This window comes from Neovison vison, chromosome 6 (assembly GCF_020171115.1).
Source record: "Neovison vison isolate M4711 chromosome 6, ASM_NN_V1, whole genome shotgun sequence".
Classification (NCBI taxonomy): Eukaryota; Metazoa; Chordata; class Mammalia; order Carnivora; family Mustelidae; genus Neogale; species Neogale vison.
Window position 1 is genome coordinate 5,072,444 of NC_058096.1, and position 21,351 is coordinate 5,093,794.

At 44.0% G+C, this 21,351-nt stretch overlaps 1 protein-coding gene across 1 annotated transcript in view; it reads left to right on the top strand.

Moving 5' to 3' along the window:
* The window catches only part of DSCAM (DS cell adhesion molecule), a 315,819-nt gene that overhangs the window by 84,747 nt on the left and 209,721 nt on the right, over positions 1 to 21,351 (top strand). The window contains exon 8 of the mRNA XM_044250904.1: positions 903 to 1,076. Within this exon, the coding sequence (XP_044106839.1) occupies positions 903 to 1,076 (174 nt within the window). The remainder of the gene's footprint in view (positions 1 to 902; positions 1,077 to 21,351) is intronic.

Below are 21,351 nucleotides of genomic sequence, written 5' to 3' on the forward strand. Positions count from 1 at the left end.
GCTTGACAGAAACCACCTGTTTTAGGGATTCTGCTTGTCCTTCATATTCAGTCTGAAGTGTCCCATTGATACAGTACGGATTTCCTTCATCCCTTTGGTGAGGCTGAGACACTTGGTGTAGAAATGAAGGAAGGGAAGGCCAGCCACAGTCCCTGTCACTGTGGGCTGAGGGATGCCAATAGGTAAGTGATCAGTTTGGCGTAGAAACAGGAGGAGGAAGTATCTTCCTTCTCCATCGCCGGATATAAAGGCTGAAGTTTCTGCACCAGTAGTATGGTGATGGCATGTGTGCTCGGCTCCCACACAGGATCTGGGGCCACAGAGACCAGCAGGCCCTCTCTAGAGCATGTGCATGGCTCATGCTGTGGGCTTTCTCCAGACACATGCAATTGGTCCTCACCCTTGCACCCTCTCCCCAAATCCACAGACTCGGGCTGCAAAATAGAGAAGCTCTGTCAGCCCTTCAAAGCTTAAATCATACCCTCCTAGTCCCAAACAATGCCGCTCACACAGGGGGAAGCAATGTAGCAGGTTAATCCCTTGTTTACCTATGTATGAATTCCCTGGGGACACAAGGCTTCTATTTAGTCTCAGGAGAGACAACCACTGTGCTTATCAGCTACTTAACACTCATCAAATTTGGGGTGTGTGTGTGTGTGTGTGTGTAGAAATGACCTGTAAGGTCTCTTCCTCTTTATCCCAGAGTTTGAAATAGTGTCATTTGAAGTAAATGTGTTTCTCTCCAAACAGGGATGTCCACATGGGGGGGGGGGGTGGAATGGTGGATCCCATGACTGCCCTCTGGATATAAATTCCCCTCCCTTCTCATTACTCGTCTGGGTGAACTTGAACTCACTGTGCATCACATTGCATCATTCTCCCTCCTTTCCCTTCTCCTCCAGGTGCTGGGGTTCCCCAGTTCCAACCCATTGCCCTCAATGGCCGAATTCAGGTCCTGAGCAACGGGTCCTTGCTGATCAAGCACGTCGTGGAGGAAGACAGCGGCTACTACCTGTGCAAGGTCAGCAACGATGTGGGCGCGGACGTCAGCAAGTCCATGTACCTCACGGTCAAAAGTAAGGAAGAAGAATGCTTTATTTTACCTAAATAGGTCTTTCTGTGCCTCAATTTGCTATTGTCTCCACACCACTTGTTTAGAAACAAAACAAAACTTTGGTTCACTTCAGCTGAGGTTTGAGGTTTTGCTCTCTTGGGAACACTACTGAAGATGAGGGCAGAAATCCAGCCAGTTGTAATAGCCTGACCATGTGCCCCCATGTCTGGGGCCACATGTTCCTCCTCCTTTGGTTGCCATGGCCTTGGGTACAGGCTCTGGGCAGCCCAACAAGTGAATGGGCCTCTGACTTTAATACCCACATTCCTATTTTGTTGATTTTATTGCAGAAGAGCCTAATGCATGGTGTCATATGTGCTCTTTCCAGGGTCTGTTTCCAAGCATTCTATCACTAGCAAACTGCCTTGGCCATGGGTTTTCTTTTAAAGATCCTTATGAAATCGAGCAACCGGAAACCTCATTACCAAAGACGCACAAGTATGAGATGGCCACATGTAACACCCTGCCTAGGGTCCATGTTGCTGACCCATTTTATAGGGAAAGCAACATATAATGAAATTATTTTTGTACTTTGGTAACTGAACCATCAAAGAAAGGACATAAAATGGGCCAACTTTCACTGTGTGCTGCTTTTTAACAAATGGTTGTGCATCTAATTTATAGCGAATGACTTACATCTTTGTCCATGTATATAATTTTCTGTTGGATAAATTGTGATTTCAACCTGACAAGGCTTTGATCAGCCTTTCCCTTTTTAAATTTTAATTGTATTATGGATAGACTGGAAAGGACCTCTACCATATCACTTATAAGGGGGATTGAATTTAAAAGTGAAACTCAGTAATGTGTGTGTGTGTGTCTGTGTCTGTGTCTGTGTCTGTGTGTGTGTGTGTAATATATTTAAGTTGCTTGCACAAAGACTGGTCTCTGTCATATTTCAGTAAGAATTTATTCTAGTTAGTCTATTATTTCCAACATAACAATAAAAATATCAAGCTATTTATTTGATATACTTTTTTAAAAAATTTCTTTTTAGTGTTCCAGAATTCATTTATTTTTTTTTAAAGATTTTATTTATTTGTCAGAGAGAGAGCGAGCGAGAGCGAGCACAGGCAGACAGAGAGGCAGGCAGAGTCAGAGGGAGAAGCAGGCTCCCTGTGGAGCAAGGAGCCCGATATGGGACTCGATCCCAGGACGCTGGGATCATGACCTGAGCCGAAGGCAGCTGCTTAACCAACTGAGCCACCCAGGCGTCCCCAGAATTCATTTATTTGCTATACTTTTATATCATCAAAAAATTACAGTTCTGAAATAGGGTTGCTTTAAAATATGTTTTATAGATGTCCAGTATATAAATTTGACTTCTAAATTCATACTCTGGAAGAACTGATTTGCAAGACTCTGAAGACAAATGGTTAGAACATCTAAGTCCAAAGTTGGAATGGTAATTAAAAAATAATAATTGATGAGCTACTAAGGAAAACCAAGAGCTGAGGACCAATGTGAACCAATACTGATCCATCATTCCTCAATAAAAGAAATATATTTTGTAATCTGGTTATATTTAGTCAAATATATTTGATTTATAAATTTGGTTATATTTTGTAACTTTGATATATTTTAAAATTATAAAAATCTTCCCCTTCCATGAGTATGTATTTGTGCTCTAATAGATACAAGGATACAAGATATGGAGGATGTAAATACATCATCCATGGGCTTTACCCTCATGAATGAAAGAGCTTAGGTTTTGGAAGAGGAGATAACAAGGAAGAATGTAGAGCTTACTAATGTTAACGCAAGATGGAGAATAATATAATATGCGTTACAGATGGGCATTTCAGAGAAGGATAGAACTGTCATTTGAGGGGATTAAGGAGAGCTTCAAGGGGAAGAATATCTTTACAAGTGAGTAGAATTTTAAAAATACAGAATCTGATTTTCCCCATATTTCTTCTGTCCATACCTGTGGTGCTGGTAGTGGAACTTGGCAGGGGAGGGGCACAAAGATGTCTCTCTGCCCTTAGTGAACATTCTTGCTGGTAGGATGATCAGGAGTGGGTGTGTACAATTCCTGTCTAGTAGAATGCACTAGAAAAAAGTGCAGAACATGAAGGCACACAGACAAGGGTGTGATTTATATTTGTATATTGTATTATTATATATATTATTATATATATTTATATAAGATCAGCAATAGCAGAATGAAAACACATAGCATTTAAGTTCAGTCCTAGAGGATGCAGAGGATTTCAACAGGTACAGGCCCTGAGTATAGACACAGGTGCATGAAGGAGAGGGAACTGAGAGGAGATAGAAAAAAAATTAAAATTCCCAAGGCAGGGCCCTGGGTGGCACAGCTGGTGCAGCATCCGACTCTTGGTCTCAGCTCACATCTTGGTCTAAGGGTTGTGAGTTCAAGTGCTGTGTTGGGCTCCACACTGGGCATGGAGCCTACTTAAAATGCATACATTCATACGTACATAAAAATGAAACTCCCAAGGCTGCCCATTTACGTATGGGATCTCTGTCTGAATGTTGTACCTCGTCCATGGAGGGGGTTGGAAAGGGAAATGTTTAAAGTGAGCACACATCAAAGGGAAATGGTTCTTAGAGTTGGCCAGTTTCAGATTCTCTCAAACCATACCATCTATTAGCAGAGAGGTGCATTTATGTGACAGTTAATTTTATCAATTTTTAATAGCCCTTGGTGATTTTATAAATTAGTTCAGCTTCAATGCCTGGTATTTTTAACTTTTTATAATCATAATATTTAAATTCTGAAAAGTAAAAAAAAAAAAAAACTTAAGAAAGAGGTATCAAAGCACAGAGACAGAAGATATCCATTAAGTAGGTCTGTTTCTCAAATGACACTGTGAAAACAACAACAACAACAAACAAAGGGGTGAGCCGGATTTGTGTGTGTGTGTTTGAGAAGACTATTAAGTGAATTAAAACAAATGTGTGGAGGCAACACATGTAGCATTGGGAGACCTGCTGCTTGGTGTACAGCTGGTTTACTAAGAAAACAGAAAGGACGTTGGAGCACAGAGCACAGCCAGCTGATTTTACGTCTCTCTGGGTGGGAACAGGATTATACCTGACACTGCAGGAAGGCAGGTTCTAGGCCCTTCTTACCTGGCACTACCAGGCTTTCATCAGGTGCATTCTTTACTGTTTTACTATTACTTCTGTGGATGAGAGAAGGGGTGTGCTAAAATGTAGACAAGCACCCACAAGCATATGTGCATCTACAGTGTGCATCCACCGGGCCCAGATGCCTTCCTGGTAGAAGCAAGAAGAGGAAGAACATCATCCCATTATCCTTTGTTTTAATCTCTCTCTTTTTTTGAGAAAGAGAGAGAGCGAGCCAGCATGGGGCAGGAGGAGAGAGAGAATCAAACAGGCTCCACGCCCAGTGTGGAGCCCACCGCAAGGGCTGGAACCTTGAGATAATGACCTGAGCCAAAACAAAGAATCAGATGCTCAACCGACTGAGCCACTGAGGCATCCCTTCTTTTAATCTCTGAATATGGCCCTAAAAATGGCATGTACTCAAGTCATGTGCATGCGCGCGTGCGCGCGCACACACACACACACAGCATTCCATGCAGACACAGAAAAACAATCCCAAATGAACTAACTACCCTTTCAAACTAGCAGGACAGTAATAACATCCTAACAGAGACACAACTGGCCAACCCCTGAGAAAACCATTGTCTGGGATCACTAGAGAAAGGATGAAATTTTCTCCCCTTTTCCCCAAACGGTTGACTACAATCTTTCAGACTCTAAAGAATTTCTCAGTATTGTTGGAATTTATTACATAAAACTGGCAACAAGTCTACTTTGAGGTGGTAATCACTATTTTGACCCCCTTCAAGTAGGAGCCCCTAAATGAAAACCTTGTAGGGAAAAAACAGGGAATCTTATGTTCTGGGCCAAAATTTGAGGACTAAAGTCCTCAAAGCCTGTGTGTGGTGGGCATGGAGGGGTGAAACATGGTGTAATCAGGGTGTTTGGGTGGCTCAGTGGGTTGGACCACTGCCTTCGGCTCAGGTCACGATCTCAGGGTCCTGGGATTGAGTCCCGTATCAGGCTCTCTGCTCGGCAGGGAGCCTGCTTCCTTCTCTCTCTCTGCCTGCCTCTCTGTCTACTTGTGATCTCTCTCTCTCTGTCAAATAAATAAGTAAATAAATAAAAGCTTTTTTTAAAAAAAATAAAGAAAGAACATGGTCTAATCAATAGGGACCCAGACACCTCTGGGTTTGCACCCCCAAAGCAGTCTGGTTCTTCTGATTCTCCATTTCTCATGAGTGATCTTGGACAATTTGCTTTACTTCTCTGAGCCTGTAAAATAGGAAGAACCACCCCTTCCTCAGGGGGTTATTATGAAAATTAAATGGAATAACATCTGTGAAGATACAGCAAAACACAGAAAGTACTCTGCCTGCGTATGCCAGCATGCACGAATACAGGTGATCCTGTTGTTCAGAGAGAGAGAGAAAACATAGAGGCTGATGGTGCTGTGCACTGGCACATTTCCAGAAAGTCACTCTGCAGAAGAACATTAAAAGTTGGAGGGTAGGAAGAAGGAAGAGGAAAGATGACCTCCAAGAGCCAGGGGCAAGTATTTTTACTGTCCGTGTGATGTTGACCCCCAGGAGTAGTGCCTCTGGAAACTCTGACGGCCAGTGTCTTTTCCCTAACTGCAGTTGTTGACGAATCATCAAAAAGTTGATTTCAAAAAGTTTGACTTTTTGAAGTTTGTGCACAGTTGACTTCAAAAAGTTTGGGGATTTCAAACTGAAAAAAAATGTTTTGAAAGAAAGGAAATTACACTATTTAAATAAAAATGTGAAGTACTCTCTCATTTCTATAAGTCATATAAAAACGTAAGCTGCAAGTATTTCTGAATTTAAAAGGTGAGGACTTTCTGCCTGGTTAAGCGATGTCAGGTCGTGAAGGGAGGTTCTCGGATGAGAAGTCTGGATTCCCAGGATGGCTGGTGCTGGGTTTTACACACATTTTACAGACCAGAACTCTCTTTCTCTCCTGGGCATTCTGTCGAGGGCTCAGAGGGCATGTGGGGATCCATACAGGCTGAGCCTCCTGCAATAGTTTGCACAGTGAACCTTCCCCCACCTCAACACACACACATTTTTTAAATCAGATGTGAGGAGGAGTCTGTGGGCAGAGATGAGGCAATCACGTGGGGGATGAACAGTCGGGGGCAGCAATCAGTGGGATAGAAAGATAAGCAGAGCAAATCCTTTCAACTCTGTTGGTCTTGCTGTTTCTGATTCTTCACTACCATCTCAATTATAGTTTAGCTTTTACCAAAACTCATCCCTAGAATAGGGACTCAAAGCATCAGACATTATTAAGGACTTTTCCAGAAAAAACAGAGGGACCAGGACCCTCTCTCTATTTGGCCTCTGGTGACAATGCCGCAGACCTCACCCCAGGCCCACTGGAGATGGTAAAGCCTCTTCCCTCCACACCCAGACCATGTGAGGTCTGGGGCATCTTGTCTTTGTTGTAAGAAAAGAGCTGCCCCAAACACTGGGTCCTTCATGTTTCTCCCAGGTACCAAAATTGCACCCTCCTCTACAGCTTTCTGCCTGCAGGCCAGCACGCTCCCATGAGTGCTGACTTCTGTATGGATCTGAGGCCTCAGTGCACAGTCTGCTCCTCTTCTGTCTCCACATGCAGCGGAAAAAGAGCATCCCTTATCGAATAGGAGCAGGAGCTTCCTGGAGAGCTGGTTACTCTCAGAATCCAGTGAACACCCCTCCCAGAGCTGACCCTCAGGCTCCAGGGGTCCTTGGCCCCCAGGCCTCCCTCCACCAGGCTCATCCTGGGCAGGTCCCTGGGTGAGGGGCCCACCTCTCTTGGCTGCCAGAATTCAGGTACATGGGCCTTGCTCTGCGTGTACACCCACCAGCTCACATCAGCTCTGGTCAGTCTTCAGAAGCTTGGCCATTCCTGGACAAATCTTGGTAATGTGGTGGGACCTCAGGCCACTCATTTCTGCCATTGCCAGGGAGATATTGGAGATGATATTCATTAATCTACCCCTGCCTCTGAGAATCCTTTTCTACCCCTGGATATTCCACTCAATCTCCATGACTTCCTGTGTTTACACTCTGTCCCCAAGACACTCAGATCTTTGCCTTATACCTAGATTTCTATATAAAAATCTCCTCTAGTCCTGGTGATTGCTCTGTGAGATGCCTAGAAGGAAGGAGCATGGTCCCGAGTTGTCCCTCCATGAAGCTGTGATGGCCTTAATCAGTGCCACAGAATGCTCTCTGATCTCCTCACAGTCACTCTGACAGGACACCCTTTCCTTTAAGAACAAGATGAAGGCTTGTTTTGTCTGTTTTGTCCTCACAGAGGAAGGGGAAGGAGAGATTGAATATGGAGCATTACTAAACTACATTTTTTAGAAAATGTCTTAAATTGACAAGATAATGGAGTGGGTCTTAATCCATGCTGTTTTCCCCAATATTTTAATTCAGGAGCTTCTAAATCAAGCTTTGACTTATGGGCTCTTGTAGGCTGTGGCTAATCCCAAGAGGATTCTGGGATCCCTAGATATCATGTGCAAAAATATATGCTTTTTTCTAAGAGGAAACACTGTGACCTTCCTGATATCCTCAGAAGGACCCATGATACAAAGCATCAAGAACTACTGTTCTGGAAAGTCTCACCCTGCATGACGTTGTGTGTTTTCCTAGCAGTCCCTTTCAGAGCACTGGACTGCGAGCAACCAGGCTCATGACGAGAGTTTATAGGGGCCTAAGGAGGAGTCAGCAACCACGAGTCATGAAAAAGACTGGGTCCCATTGAAAAGTAGGTTTTGGTATTGCACTGACTTTGCGTCATGACCACACTTACCGTGGCCTGACGCCCTCCGTGATGCAAATGAATCAGAGTGAGTTAACTCTGGTTGTCAGTTAGGCTCCAGACACACACTGCCTGGGCTCCATCCCTTCCCAGCTGCCTTACCCGGGACAAGCAACTCACCCTCTCATTGAGCCTCCATAGACCAAAGACAGCAAGCATATGTCTTTTGTAGGGCCCTTATAAGACTGGCATGAGCCATCAGTGAAGCACTCGGCAAAATTCCTCACGTCTGGTTGAGGCAGAGCAAAGGCGGCCACTTTTGTGGTTGATGTTAGTGCTGTTGTCACAGTTATCACCCTCATTCCTGAATTCCAGTCTACTACTCCCCACCAATAAGAGAAATTAGTGCTGTGGTAGAATGTCAGGTGTCCCTGATTCAAAAACCCCCAGTTAACACATTTTCATGACTTCAGCATCCACTGCCCCCCCCTCCAACTTATCCCACACATATGCTCACACTCATATCCCTCACCCCTTCCCCTCTGAAGTCCAAGTGCCAAACATATCTGCAGTTTCCATGGAGATGTCTAGCATTCTCATCTAGAGAATGGGAAGAAGCATGGAAAAGTAAGAATGGAAACTCAGTGGGTGTAGGCAATGTCAGCTGGTAGAAGACCCTCTATGAGTGATGACTCCTTCCAGGAGGAGCATTTTATTTCCACCTAACACTTGGATTTCACTGCTAAAATGAGTCTGAAATTCTACCAGTGGAAGATTCTTTGGGGTCAATAAGGAATTTGTAAATTGGGAAGACGGACCAAGAGGCTATAATTTGTTGCCAACTCTGGTTTCAATCTCCCTGTATTGTCTCTCAGTGTTAATTGTTGTATTGTATGCCCCCAAATTCATATACTGAAATCCTGACCCCCAGTGCCTTCGGATGTGACCTTATTGGGAAATAGAGTCTTTGCAGATGAAATTAGTTTAGATGAGATTTTATTGGAATGAAGTGGCCTTTAATCTAGTATGACTGATATCCCTACATAAAGAGGAAATGTGGACACAGACACAGACCGAACATGGTAACGTGAAGACAAGGAGAGTTAGGAGTGATGCTGCCACATGCGAAAGGAAACTGGAAGGGGTAAGGAAGGACACTGCCCTAGAGTCTTCAGAGGGAGAACAACCCTCCAACACCTTGATTTCAGATTTTGGGCTTCCCAAAACCTGATAGAATAAACATATGTCATTTTTAAGCCACCCAGTTAGTGGTGCTTTGCCACGGCAGGCCTAGAACACTAATGCACTCAGTGATAACAGAGATCTTCAGGAAGTCTTGTGTTTGAGGGGAGCTCATGCTCACTACACCCTACTGCAGCAGGTGAATCCTAATCTGTCTAAGTCAGTGAATGTGAATTCTAGTCTGAAGAACCCAGGAGCAGCCTATTCCCTTTGTAGGTAATTGATTTCAGGATGCGCATGAGACCCAGTTTTGGCCAATGAAAGGTAAGAAGAGATCTTCTAAAAAAGATTTCCTTTTTTTAATAGGGAACTCTGTAAGAGATGCTTATTTCTTTTCATTCTTGACCTTATCTGGAGGGGCGTCTTGATCTGTGGCAGCCATTTTGGTATTATCTTGAGGATAAAACCAATACACAGAGGAAGGTAGAGCCAAGAAAACTGGAAAAGTGGAGTTTTACCACTAACATACTGTTTCTAGAATCTTCCACCTCCGAATTCATAGTTGAATAAGAAAACCAATTACTTGGTTGCCTTTCGTCTAAACAATGTGGGTCAGGGTTTTCTCATTTGCAGCTGGAGACATCCAAGTGAAATAGGTAAGGGAGAGTATCATCAAAAATTCACGGGAATTAATTCAGCCTGAAATGAACATCTCTGAAGGAATAGGATCCTTATTTGGGTTGAGAAACTATTATAAGGATTCATAAAGCATGATGCTTTAGGTTGGGGTAGGACAGGTCTGGGGAAGGAATGGCGTTTGAAGGTCAATGACAATGTGTAGGCCTGAGGAACACCTGGTGTCCCAAAGTCAGAAGGCCAGTGCCTGGTGGAAAGAGAATGGCAACTACAAACAGCACTTTAAAAAATATTTCTTGGAATGGTTGGCACTCCTCTGAGGAAAAGAAAGTGTACTTTTCTCTTTTACTTATTTGCTTCTTCTTCCTCCTCCTCCAGTTTGGAGACTCCTTTCTACCCAGCAGCAGAAAAGTTATTTTTGCCTTGTAGGGGTAATCTCAGCTATTTCAGGGTTTCTCAGTTGATTGAAGATCCTTCCTCCCCCACGGCCTTCTGTGGGTGTTGGCATCAGTGTTCTGAGTCTTCAGTTAGCTGTCACACCCCATGTGGTTACCCACTGAGATGCTTGCATTCCCATCTGGTCTCTGGTCATGGGGTCACTTCCTAGCTGCCTCCTTTGGTCCTCTGGCTGTCCTTTGTCATATCTGTCCACTTGTCCAGTCAGCAGTACCCACTGAGTTCCCACTAGCATCCAGGACTGTCCTATATAACTGCGTACTGAGTGAACAAGACAGAATTAGATTACTGTCATGGAGCTTACATTGCCATGGAGAAAATGGAAGGCATGTAGGTATACAACATAATGCACAGCAGAGAACAGAATGAACGGAGGAAATAAGGTGTGCCTATGCTTGGAGAGAGCATTCCAGGCAAATGGAATAGCAAGTGCAAAGGTTCCAGTAGAAACTGGTTACATTTGAGGATCCCCAAGGAGTCCATGTACTTGGAACTCAAGGTACACACTGAGACCAAGAGAGCTAGGCAGGGGCTAGACCCATGATCAAACTTTGAGCTTAATTTCAATGATGATGAGACACTATTGAAGGATTTTGAGCAGAGGAAAAGTATTAGGACAATGACAGCTTTAATCTATTATAAACACAAGTATTGTCTGATTCTGACACACTCAAATACCTCAGTTGCATCTGACTTAATGGGAGGCTCACAGGGAGCAAGAGAAGCTGCCAGCAGAGTGAGTGGTAGGCCTGTTGCAGTCCCAGGAGACTGGAGGAAATGTATCTGCCCTGGGGCTCAGGGATTTGCCTGGATTCTGCTTCTCATGGCCTTTGTTTAGAAAGGCTGCCTAATAGAAACCCAGAAGGATCCCTCCAGCCCCCATGTTGAGCTGAGCCCATGGCTCCTTGATGGGACCCTCCTCAGGGACTAGCTCACCTGCTATGCTCCATCTCCACCTCCCACCACCACCCATGCCCCCAATGTGCTAATATCTGCAGTCCTTCCAGGAATGTGGTTTTATTTTTGGTTTACTGTGCTCTCCTAGCTTCCACTCAGCCTTCCTTAGCATAATAGTCCTAACTCAACAGTTGGAGAACCATGTGGGTATTCTGCTGTTACCGAGTGCCACATTCCGGAACTGGGGAAATAACCATGGGATGGATTTGAAAACTCACTAGATCTCCTGGAAACGGGTCCTAAGCCAATATGCCTTGATTGTCCCTGATTGATATGTCCTGATTGATAGAAGCTCCTGACTAGAGGACCAGTTGGAGAACTATTCTTCAGTTCTCTAAGAATTTGAATTTGTGTCAATTCAGGGTGACCCCTCCTACACTTGATGGGTCCTTTTCCTCTGGCTGCTTTTAAGATTTTCATTCTCTTGGGATTTCAAAGTTCGTCATATACCTGTATGTTGTTTCCTTTGTGTTTATGTTGATGTGGTTTAAGGATTTACTTTAAACCTGAGATCTTTAAACCTGAGAAGGTTTCAGCCATTATTTCTTCACATAATTTTTTGTTGTTTTATTCTCTCTTGGCTGCCATTCTAGGACGCATGTGTTAGTCCACTTGGTATTGGCCCAGGACTAAGTTTTCTGATACTTAAATCATTTTTCTTCAGTCTTTTCCTTCTGTCATAACATTGCTTATTAAAAAAAAAAAAAAAAAGATTTATTTGGGGGTGGAGGAGAAACAGGGAGAGGGAGCGAGAGAGAATCTTAAGCAGACTCTGTGCTGAGCCTGCTGCAGGGCTTGATCTCATGACCCTGTGATCATGACTTGAGCTGAAACCAAGAGCTGGGTGCTTAACTGACTGTACCATCTAGGCACCCCAGACTGCCCATTTTTAAATCTATTTTATCATTACTAACTCTTTCTCCAGCTCTCTCCAGTGTATATGAAGCCCATGAACTAAAGTTCTCATTTTAGTTAGTGTACTCTTCAGTTTTTGGACTTTATTTAGTTCCTTTTTAAATATAGATTCTGTTTCTTTGCTGAATTTCTAATTTATCTAATTTCAAAACCCAGACTCTTCAGAACTATTATGCAGGCCAATGAGAAGTTGTTAGGTATCCTGGGATTTTTTAAAATTTATACTTTTATTGAGATATAATTCACATATCATGAAACTCATGTTTTACAGTGTGCATTTGGTATGTGAATCGAGCCTCAATAAGGGTATATTTTTTTAAAAAAATCCTGGCATAACAGGTGTTCAGAGTCTGGTATTTGAAACTGGACAATTTGGTTTCAAATCCCAGTTCTACTACTTCTTAGTTATGTTCCCCAAGTGTTCCAAGGCCCAGGTTCCTTATCTAGAAGACGGAGATCATTGCATGCACCATCCAGAGCTGTGGGCATTTGTTGATAGAATATTTTCCCTGTAGAGTGTCTACAGAATGAGTAAGGATGGACTCCTAATTAGTGGAAGCTATTATGCTGATATCCTAAATGCTCGTGGATATTTGTGCATAGAGTTTTGTATTATTTTTAAAGATTTTATTTATTTATTTGATAGACAAGAGATCACAAGTAGGCAGAGAGGCAGGCAAAGAGAGAGGAGGAAGCAGGCTCTCTGCTTGGCAGAGAGCCCGATACGGGGCTTGATCCCAGGACCCTGGGATCATGACCTGAGCCGGAGGCAGAGGTTTTAACCCACTGAGCCACCCAGGCACCCCGAGTTTTGCATTTTTTTAAAATAAAGATTTCTTTATTTTAAAGGGAGAGATCACGAAATGGGAAAGGGGCAGAGAGAGAGTCTCAAGCAGACTCCACACTGAGCTGAAAGCCTGACATGGGCCTTGAACTCAGGACCCTGAGATCATGACCTGAGCTGAAACCAAGAGTCAGACACTTAACTGACTGCCACCCAGGCACCCTGAGCTTTGTTTTTTGTTTTTTTTTTTTGTTTTTTGTTTTTTTTTAAAATGTCCACACCCATGTCCCTTGGTTAAATAATCATATCTTAATAACATATGAAATGTGCGATAGTACCAGCTCTTCCTCTCTCTGACCCCTCCACTTCCAGCCCTTTCCCTTCACCGTTACTTGAAATTGTCTCTGTCCTGCCCTTGTGTTTATCTTTCCATGGGGTGAGGAACCCACATCTGTAAAATATTGAGGCCTCACAAGCAGAAACTTGGGACTGCCCTCCTTCCTCTCTAGGTATAGGTCCCTTACTGGAGACGCACATTTTTTTTTTCTTTCCATTTGGGACACAGACATATTTTACTATTTTTCCCAAACAGAATTTTGAAGTCTATATGCCATTTTGTATCTATATTTTGGCTTCCTTTGTTACCTGTATAGTAAAAGCCATTGCTTAGGTCTTTCATTCATTCAACAAACACTTGCTGAGTTCCTGCCATGTGCCAAGGAGTCACTCAAGCATCCGAGCTGGATCCCCAAACCTCTTCCCTCCCACCTTCTTTCTGTTGATGCCCTGCAGCCAGACCTAATCAGCCACACTGGTAGTAGAACATGTTGGGTGTATTGTTGATATAAGGGAAAATGCATGCCATGGGGTGCCAGTGGGGTGTCTCCATAAGAAGGTGCTGGAAAAGATACATTATGTGGCTGGGTCTGTGTGAGGTGATTTGGACAAATGATCAGGGAAGCGGAGTTTGGCACTAGATTGGATGTTATCCAGAAAAGGGACAATTCCTGGATCCGGCATTCTAATGAAGCTTTTCTATACACGGGGAGGGGTGGGCCCAGCCAAAGTTTAGCAAAGATGCAGCAGCCACTCACAGTAGTCAGAATAGTGGATATTTAGTCATGTTGTGGTTTATTTGGGCAACATTCATGCTCTTGCCTGTGTTCAGACATGATGGGGCGGGTGTGTTTTATCTTAATCCGTCTCAGCCACAGAGAGGTCTGGTCCGGTGCCAGCAAGGAATCGTTTACTCTCAGCAAGAGAACACAGAGGCCCACCTGGGAGCGCCCAGACAACCCCTGCACGTCAGGGGCTACTTTTTCTTCCTCATTTCTGAATCATTGCTACCACCTCCATGGTTTTAATCCGAGTCATCTCAAAAAAGATGCAGAAGATATTGGATAATTTTATTTAGTCACACCTAAAGAAAGTCAGCTCCAGAATGTCCCCAAGGGTACAGGCCAGTTTTGTTGTTGTTGTTGTTGTTGTTGTTTGTTTGTTTGTTTGTTTTGTTTGTTGTTTTTGCAAGCTCAGCTGCAGCGAGCTCAGGAATCATCTGACCTTCCGTGAGCCTCGTGAACAGGTGCACAGACATAAACTTGTAGATGGTGAGGCTTAGAGATTTCCCTCGGATAATTTATTCTATGTAGAATATGATGTCTGGGCTGCGATGCTCACTTTTCTCTTGGGGACACCAGGTTTGACCCTCTGCAGGGACAATCCGAACTCCTCATGTTAGGACACATCCAAAGGCAACAACCCCAGAGAAGAGCTCGCTGATGAACATTTGTGATGTCGTGGTAGGTCATGGCGGAATGCCCATGGCCACCAGGGCAGGCACCAGCCATCTGCTCTTTGCAGTTCCACTACAGCCGAAACAAGGAGCCAGGTTGGCCGTTGGCCTTCCAATATACTATTTCCCCACCTATTTAAATATATTTAAATCCCCACGTGCTTCAACATTTGATTCTATCACCTCAAGCTAGGTAGTCCCATGTGTACCTGCACACTTATCTGCTGACTTTAAGGCCCATTGTGGAGGAGGACAGCCCATATACACATAGGCCAAAAAGAACCTCCTCTGATGAGGAGGTCACCTGATTTTTAGCTCATTCTGGGTCCCAGAGCAAAACTGTAATTGTCAGTGTTGTATATTATACACCAAAGGACCGTACATGATTTTATACACACAGCAGACACATTGGTCGACAACAGCTGTCTCAGTACTCTTGTTCTCTCTAAAGAGAATGATAAGATATATGGAATGCATCTGATTCTAATTGTAGTCTTTTCTCTTAGGAAATGGAGAGAACCCTTAAATTGGGGGCCAGAGGCACGACTTCCTGTTGTCGTGACCTGATTCTCATCACTGGTCTGGTCGGATCTGGTCTTTACTGGGAAGTCCCAATCTTGTTTTCTGCTTATTACTTAGCTTCTGTATTTGCTCAGCATGGACTCTTAACTGAATAGGGAAGAAGTTGTATGCATTCCAGGAAGAAGGCATAGCCAGTGCAAAGGCCCTAAGGCAGAAGAAAGACATGGTGTGTTCTTCAGTGGGGACAAAGTCCTTACAGAGCGACAAGGGTGTGGCACTGCAGTACAGGTTAATGGCGCAGCCTCTTCTGTTTTTTCTCGTAGTGGGTGTATCCGTATGTGTCAGCTTCTCCTTTAAAAAAAAAAAAATGAAAGTACACAACATATTTTGGTTGATTTTTTTTTTTTTTAGTTGATAACCTATCCTAATTGTCTTTCTAGATAAATACACATAGTTCCTGCTTATTCTTTCTAATGGTGCATCAGGTTTCATTGTGTGGATTGGCTTATCTCTTATTGGACATTCAGCATGGAAACAAATTTCATGGGTTCACGTCCTTTGAGAATAGCCTATTCTGAGCCCTGGGTCATAGGTTCTTACCACTGCTTACAGTGTGAAACATACAGGACAGAGGGAGCAGGAGAGCTGAGGCCAGACCACAGAAGACCCTGAGGGGGAAGTTTCAGAATACATGCCCCTTCTGCACATTTTGCATACTGTTGAGTTCTACTAGAGAACAATATTTTCCCCCCGAGATGCAACACAAATACCCCATCTTCTGTGGCTCATTATAGATTTGATACTGAATGAGACCTCGCTGGGAAATGGACACAGGTCAAATCAGAATGTCCCGCTGGCTCTGAGTCTGTAGCCATTTGTACTGGATGGTAGAGAGGAGAGAAAGGCACTTTTAGGTAAAAAGTGATCAGCACCAAGGGGAGGGTGCATCCCCCTGTGAGGAGAACGAGGAGAAGGGGGCATCCCCTGTCCTTAAATGGCATTAGTGAGTACACAGTGCCCTGCTTGTTGTCACTGTCATCACACCATGCTGTCAGTAATGACTTGCGTTGGCCATGTTAGGGACGTGCATGGCCACTAAGAAAATTAATGCTTCCTGAGTTGTCTTTGCATCCTCTTTGAGGGGAGGGATTAGTGTTTTTGCTCTCATACAGGATAGTTGCATCATGTTAGATGAAAGTATGACCTTGCTATCACCTTTATTTGCAGATGAAGTATAGTTTAAGGAAATGTGTGGGTGCCATTGACAAGTGGTAGACTTTGATGATTAATGCTACATGTCTGTTTGGCTGGGCCATGAGTAGAGATGTGGCTGTGAAGGTATTTCTTAAATGTGATTGTCATTGAAATTCATAGTGTTTGAGTAAAGCAGATTTTCTTCTATAGTGCGAATAGGCTCACCCAATCCATTGAAAACTTTTAGAGGAAAACAAAGAGTTTTCTGCAGGAAGAAGGAATTCTACCTCTAGGCTGCCTTTAGACTTGAGCCACAATGTTGACTCTCCCCTGGGCCTCCAGACTGCCCTGCAGATTCTAGTCCCCAGGACTGCATGAGCCCATTCCTAACCTCAATCTATCTATCCATGTATCTGTCCCATTGGTTCTGTTTCTCTGGAGGACCCGGACTGATACAGATTTTGGAGCAGGTGGCTGCTCAGGAAGGATTATATTTCCACACACATGCCTTTCAGCACTCATAACCTAAACATCTCCCTCCACAAAATCGTGCATTTTAACGCTCCATGGGAATTCCACATTGTTTACTAAGAGTTGGAACTGAGAATGTTCTCTCTATAAGTACTCAGAGTCTGCTGCCTTTTAATTTGGAAATATCCAGGTTTAAAAGCTCAAGTCAGAAATACCTATTGAAAGCCTACTGTCTTTGTTCTCTTTGGCCACTATGATAAATTACCAAAAACTTAACTCAAAAGAAAAAAAAAAAAAATACCCATTGATTATCTCAGGATTTGCAGGTTTAGAAATCTGGTGGGCTCAGCTGTTGTCTCCGCATTGTATCTCCCAGAGCCAAAATGAAGGTGTCAGGGTGCACTGCTTCCTGGAGGCTCTGGGGTAGAAGCTGCTTACCTGCTCATTCAGGCTCTTGGCAGATTTCCACCCTATGTGCCTGTGGGACTGATGCCCTTATTTCCGTGATGACTGTCACCTGGTGTCACCCTTGGCCCCTAGGAGCCTCTTCTTGTTCCATGCATAGAATCACTTGCATCTCAGAACTAGCAAGTGTGGGTTGAGTCCTTCTCATACTTCAAAGCCCTCTGACTCTCCTTCTACCTCATTCTTCCTGCCTCTTCTGCAGCTACATCTAATTAACTGACTCCTCTTTCACTTTTATGGACCAGGGTCCCAGGGCCCATGTGATTACATTGAAACCACCCAGATAATTCCGAGTTTTCTCTCTATTTTAAGGTCATCTGATGAGCAACTTAATTACACCTGCAAAGTTTCTTTGGCCTTGAAATGTAACATACATTCTCCAGAGTTTAGGGTGTGGACATCTTTGGGGCACCATTATTGGGCCTGTTGACTTTGCTGTGATCTGGACTATGAATGTACTCACAGCCCTGATCTGGACTATGAATGTACTCATAGCCCTGACTATGAATGTACTCACTGGAGGAAGGGGCCATACGCTCATGACAGATGTGTCATAACACCATTGTAGACCAAAACAGCGAGGTGCAGAGTAGCAGCTTGTTTCTGAAATCACACAGTATAACTTTATAACAACTTTATAACTTTATAAATAAATATTATGAGAGAGTGCTAAGTGGGTCACTTGCCACCTGGGTCATTTTTATTTTATTATTATGGGTCAGTTGCCACCTGACCCATAATACCCAGCACAGCATGTTGTACACAGTAGGTGCTCAGTGATTGAATGAATGGGTGGGTAGAAGGGAATATGGGCCAAAAAACGAAATCTACTGAAATCATCTGCTTAACGTGGTTTAACATCTTTTGTTGACATGTGCATTCCCTGAAAATGCGCTCTATACTCCATTCCACGCAGGGCCCTACAGATGTGATGGTGAGTAAACCGGGGGCCCTCACCCTCGTGCGGGTAACAGGCTGGCACTGATAATACAATCAGAGGCAAACAGGTGTAGTTAAAAGCAAGGATTAGTGGCTTGAGGAGGCACTAATTGAGCCGATGGTACTCTCTGCCCTTGGCATGTGCTTCATAAGCGAGGAGACTTTGAGGAAGCTGGTTTTTCAATGGAAACTGAAAAAACAAAGAGTGTGTCATAGGGTGGCTTCCAGGGGCAACAGACTCTGACATGAGAATTTGGGGGCAGAAAGCTGGTGGGAGAGTCTTGGGATCAACACCAATTAGGAGCCATCTTGGGGGGATAGGAGAGAGCAGGGACAGAGGGAGAAGTTGGGGTGTGGCTGTACGCAGGCCCCGGCTAGTGCTGCACAGCACTCTGAAGCTGGGCAGGTCATCAGGAGTTGTCTGAAGCTGGGGCTGGACTTCTGGGACTTATGCCAGTTGCCTTGGTCCTTGTGTCAAGTTGCAGTGCGCCTCAAATCCCTTGGAGGCAGGTCTGATGTGGCCCTAGGTAGTTAGAAAACCTTCTGATTATAATAATTAAGAGCATTTAATATTGCCGGCTGTACATATTCTAGTCATGAGCATACTGAAAATTCTGGTCTTGAGGGGGTCACGTGGGAGAAGTAACCAGTTTTTACTGGATGTGAGAGAGTGAACCAGTTTTTACTTTTCTCCCATCACAGTCTTCAGCTGGTTCTGTTGAAGCTCCTCTGACAACTTCTCAGACAGGTCCCAGAGCTCTCTATTAACTCCTTCATGTGGTAATGGTCACTCAAGCTTAAACCATTGCATTCTACCCTGCCCCTGGATGGAGGGCTGGGTTTTTTGTTTGGCAGACTGTAAGAGGGGAGAGTGAGGGACAAAGGAGGCTTTGTAATCTTAGCTATGGTGATTTCTCTAATACCTGAACCATCAAAGCCTGTAGCCTACATTCCAATCCCTTTCTCTGACACCAACTGGGTGTTCTGTAATTCAGTTCAATTCAAATGCTAATTACCTAGTTGGTGTCTCATCCCAGTCCTGAGGAACTGTCCTAACTTCAGAATCTAGCACTAAGTGGGGTCCCCAGGCCACCTATTTCTGTGTGGCCAGCTACGAATTAGGAGTTTCCCATGATCAACCCACTGTTTCAGGAGTTCTCTGGAATGACTCACAGAACTCATGAAAGCACTATGCTTAAAAATTAATGTTTTATTAAAAAGGATGGGAATTAACTGCCAGGTGAATAAGGTACATAGGCAAGATCAGGGGTAGCCCTGAGTACAGGAGTTTCTGTGCCTATAGAGTTGAGATGTATTGCCACTCCAGGACGCAGATATTTTCAAAACCAGGAAGTTCTCCAAGCCTTGCTGTTCAGGGTTGTTCTAGAAATTTCATTGCTGAGGCATGACTGATTAGATCATGATGGATCTCAAACTCTAGTCCCCTTCCTTCCACAGAGATCAGGGGGTGGGACTGAAAGTTCCAACCCTCTAATCACATGCTCTGTCCTCTTGGCATGGCCAGCCCCTACTTCAGGCTACCTGAGAGCCATCAGTCATTAGCATAAACTCAGGTATGGCAGCAAGTAGCAAGGGGGGAGTATGAATTTAATTCTCCTATTGGTTTCTAATCCCAAACTCTAGAAGTTTCTCTAGTAGCCTCTTTTGCTTGGATTTGGGTGGGCAGCAAATGACACAAGTCTTAGCACTCTCTTATAACTTGGGGACAATTTCGTCTTCCTTCTTGATGTTCCCCAATTTTATTTTCTGCACTAGGAATGAAAGGGGTCTGGCATAATGGTTGTAAGTATCAAAGTAGTGGGAAACTGGCTCTGGTATTCCTTCAAAAATTGAAGGACAGGACACCTTGATCCTCAACCTTGAGTCATAGAAATGAAATCTGAGATAAGAGTATAAGTTCTTCACAGCACCCACTGGTATGTTCTTGGCCACTTAGTTTGCCCTTTTAAGTAAAAATACTTTTTCTTATTATATTAATTGTGCTTGTTCCCAAATCTTTTTGAAATGGAGTGATAAGTGAAAGAAAAATTTTCCCTGATCCCAGTATTCAAATAGGGTGTTTTAAAGGAGACCCCATAGCAGTATTTCTCTTTGTCCTGATCCAGCTCTGAGAAAATGTTAAAAAAACAAAGGAGTCAAAAAATAGCCTTTCATTTGTTGCTGATAAAACTCATATGAGATGAGGCTGTTCATATCTATGGGCAAGTGACTTTCTTAACTTGAGCCAAAAATTCAACAGACTTACACAGTCAGTCCTAAACATAAGTAGATTCCTGACAGCTTTTCTGCCTTACCATAGACCTGCCATGCATACCTTAACTGCATGGAAGTATATATTCATTTCTGTGGCTTTGTAACAAATTATCCCAGACTCAGCAACTTGAAGCAGTGTACATTTATCATTTCCCAATATTCGTGGTCAGGCAGCCAACCACAGCTAATCTGAGCCTTCTTAAGTGTCTGTCAAGGCCACAGTCAAGGTGTGAGACACAGCTGAGGTCTCATCTGAAGACTCACCTAGGGAAGGCCCTGCTTCCAAGTTCAGGTAGTTGGTGTCAGGATCCATTGCTCCTCAGCACTTGGACTAAGGACCTGAGATCCTTTTTGGCCTATGGCCAGAGCCTGCCCTCCATTCCTTGCAATGAAGATGTCTCCACTGTGGCTGCTTCTTTACCAAAACATGCAAGAGAGTCACAAGATGGAAATGTAACCTACGCACAGAAGCAACATCCCATGACATTCGCCATGCTATATTGGTTAGACTCGCAGGTCCTGCCCACCCTCAAGAGGGAGGGATCCCATGGAGGTATGAGACCCAGAGGCAGGGTCACTGGGAGCTGTCACAGAATCTGCCCATCACAGGCACATGTTTCCTAGGGGCTGCCGGCGCCCAAGAAAAGGCAAAGGAAAGGACAGTTCACTCTTGAATAACCTACCCAGTTCCATCTACATACTGGCAACGTTGTTCTCTCATTCAGTATTCTTCTGATATGTGCTTTGTGGGGGCCACCATCATAGGCTGGCCCTGTGTCCACTTGGCCCCGCAGCCAGCTCTACCTTCTTACCATTTCCAAGCTGCATCAACAACCT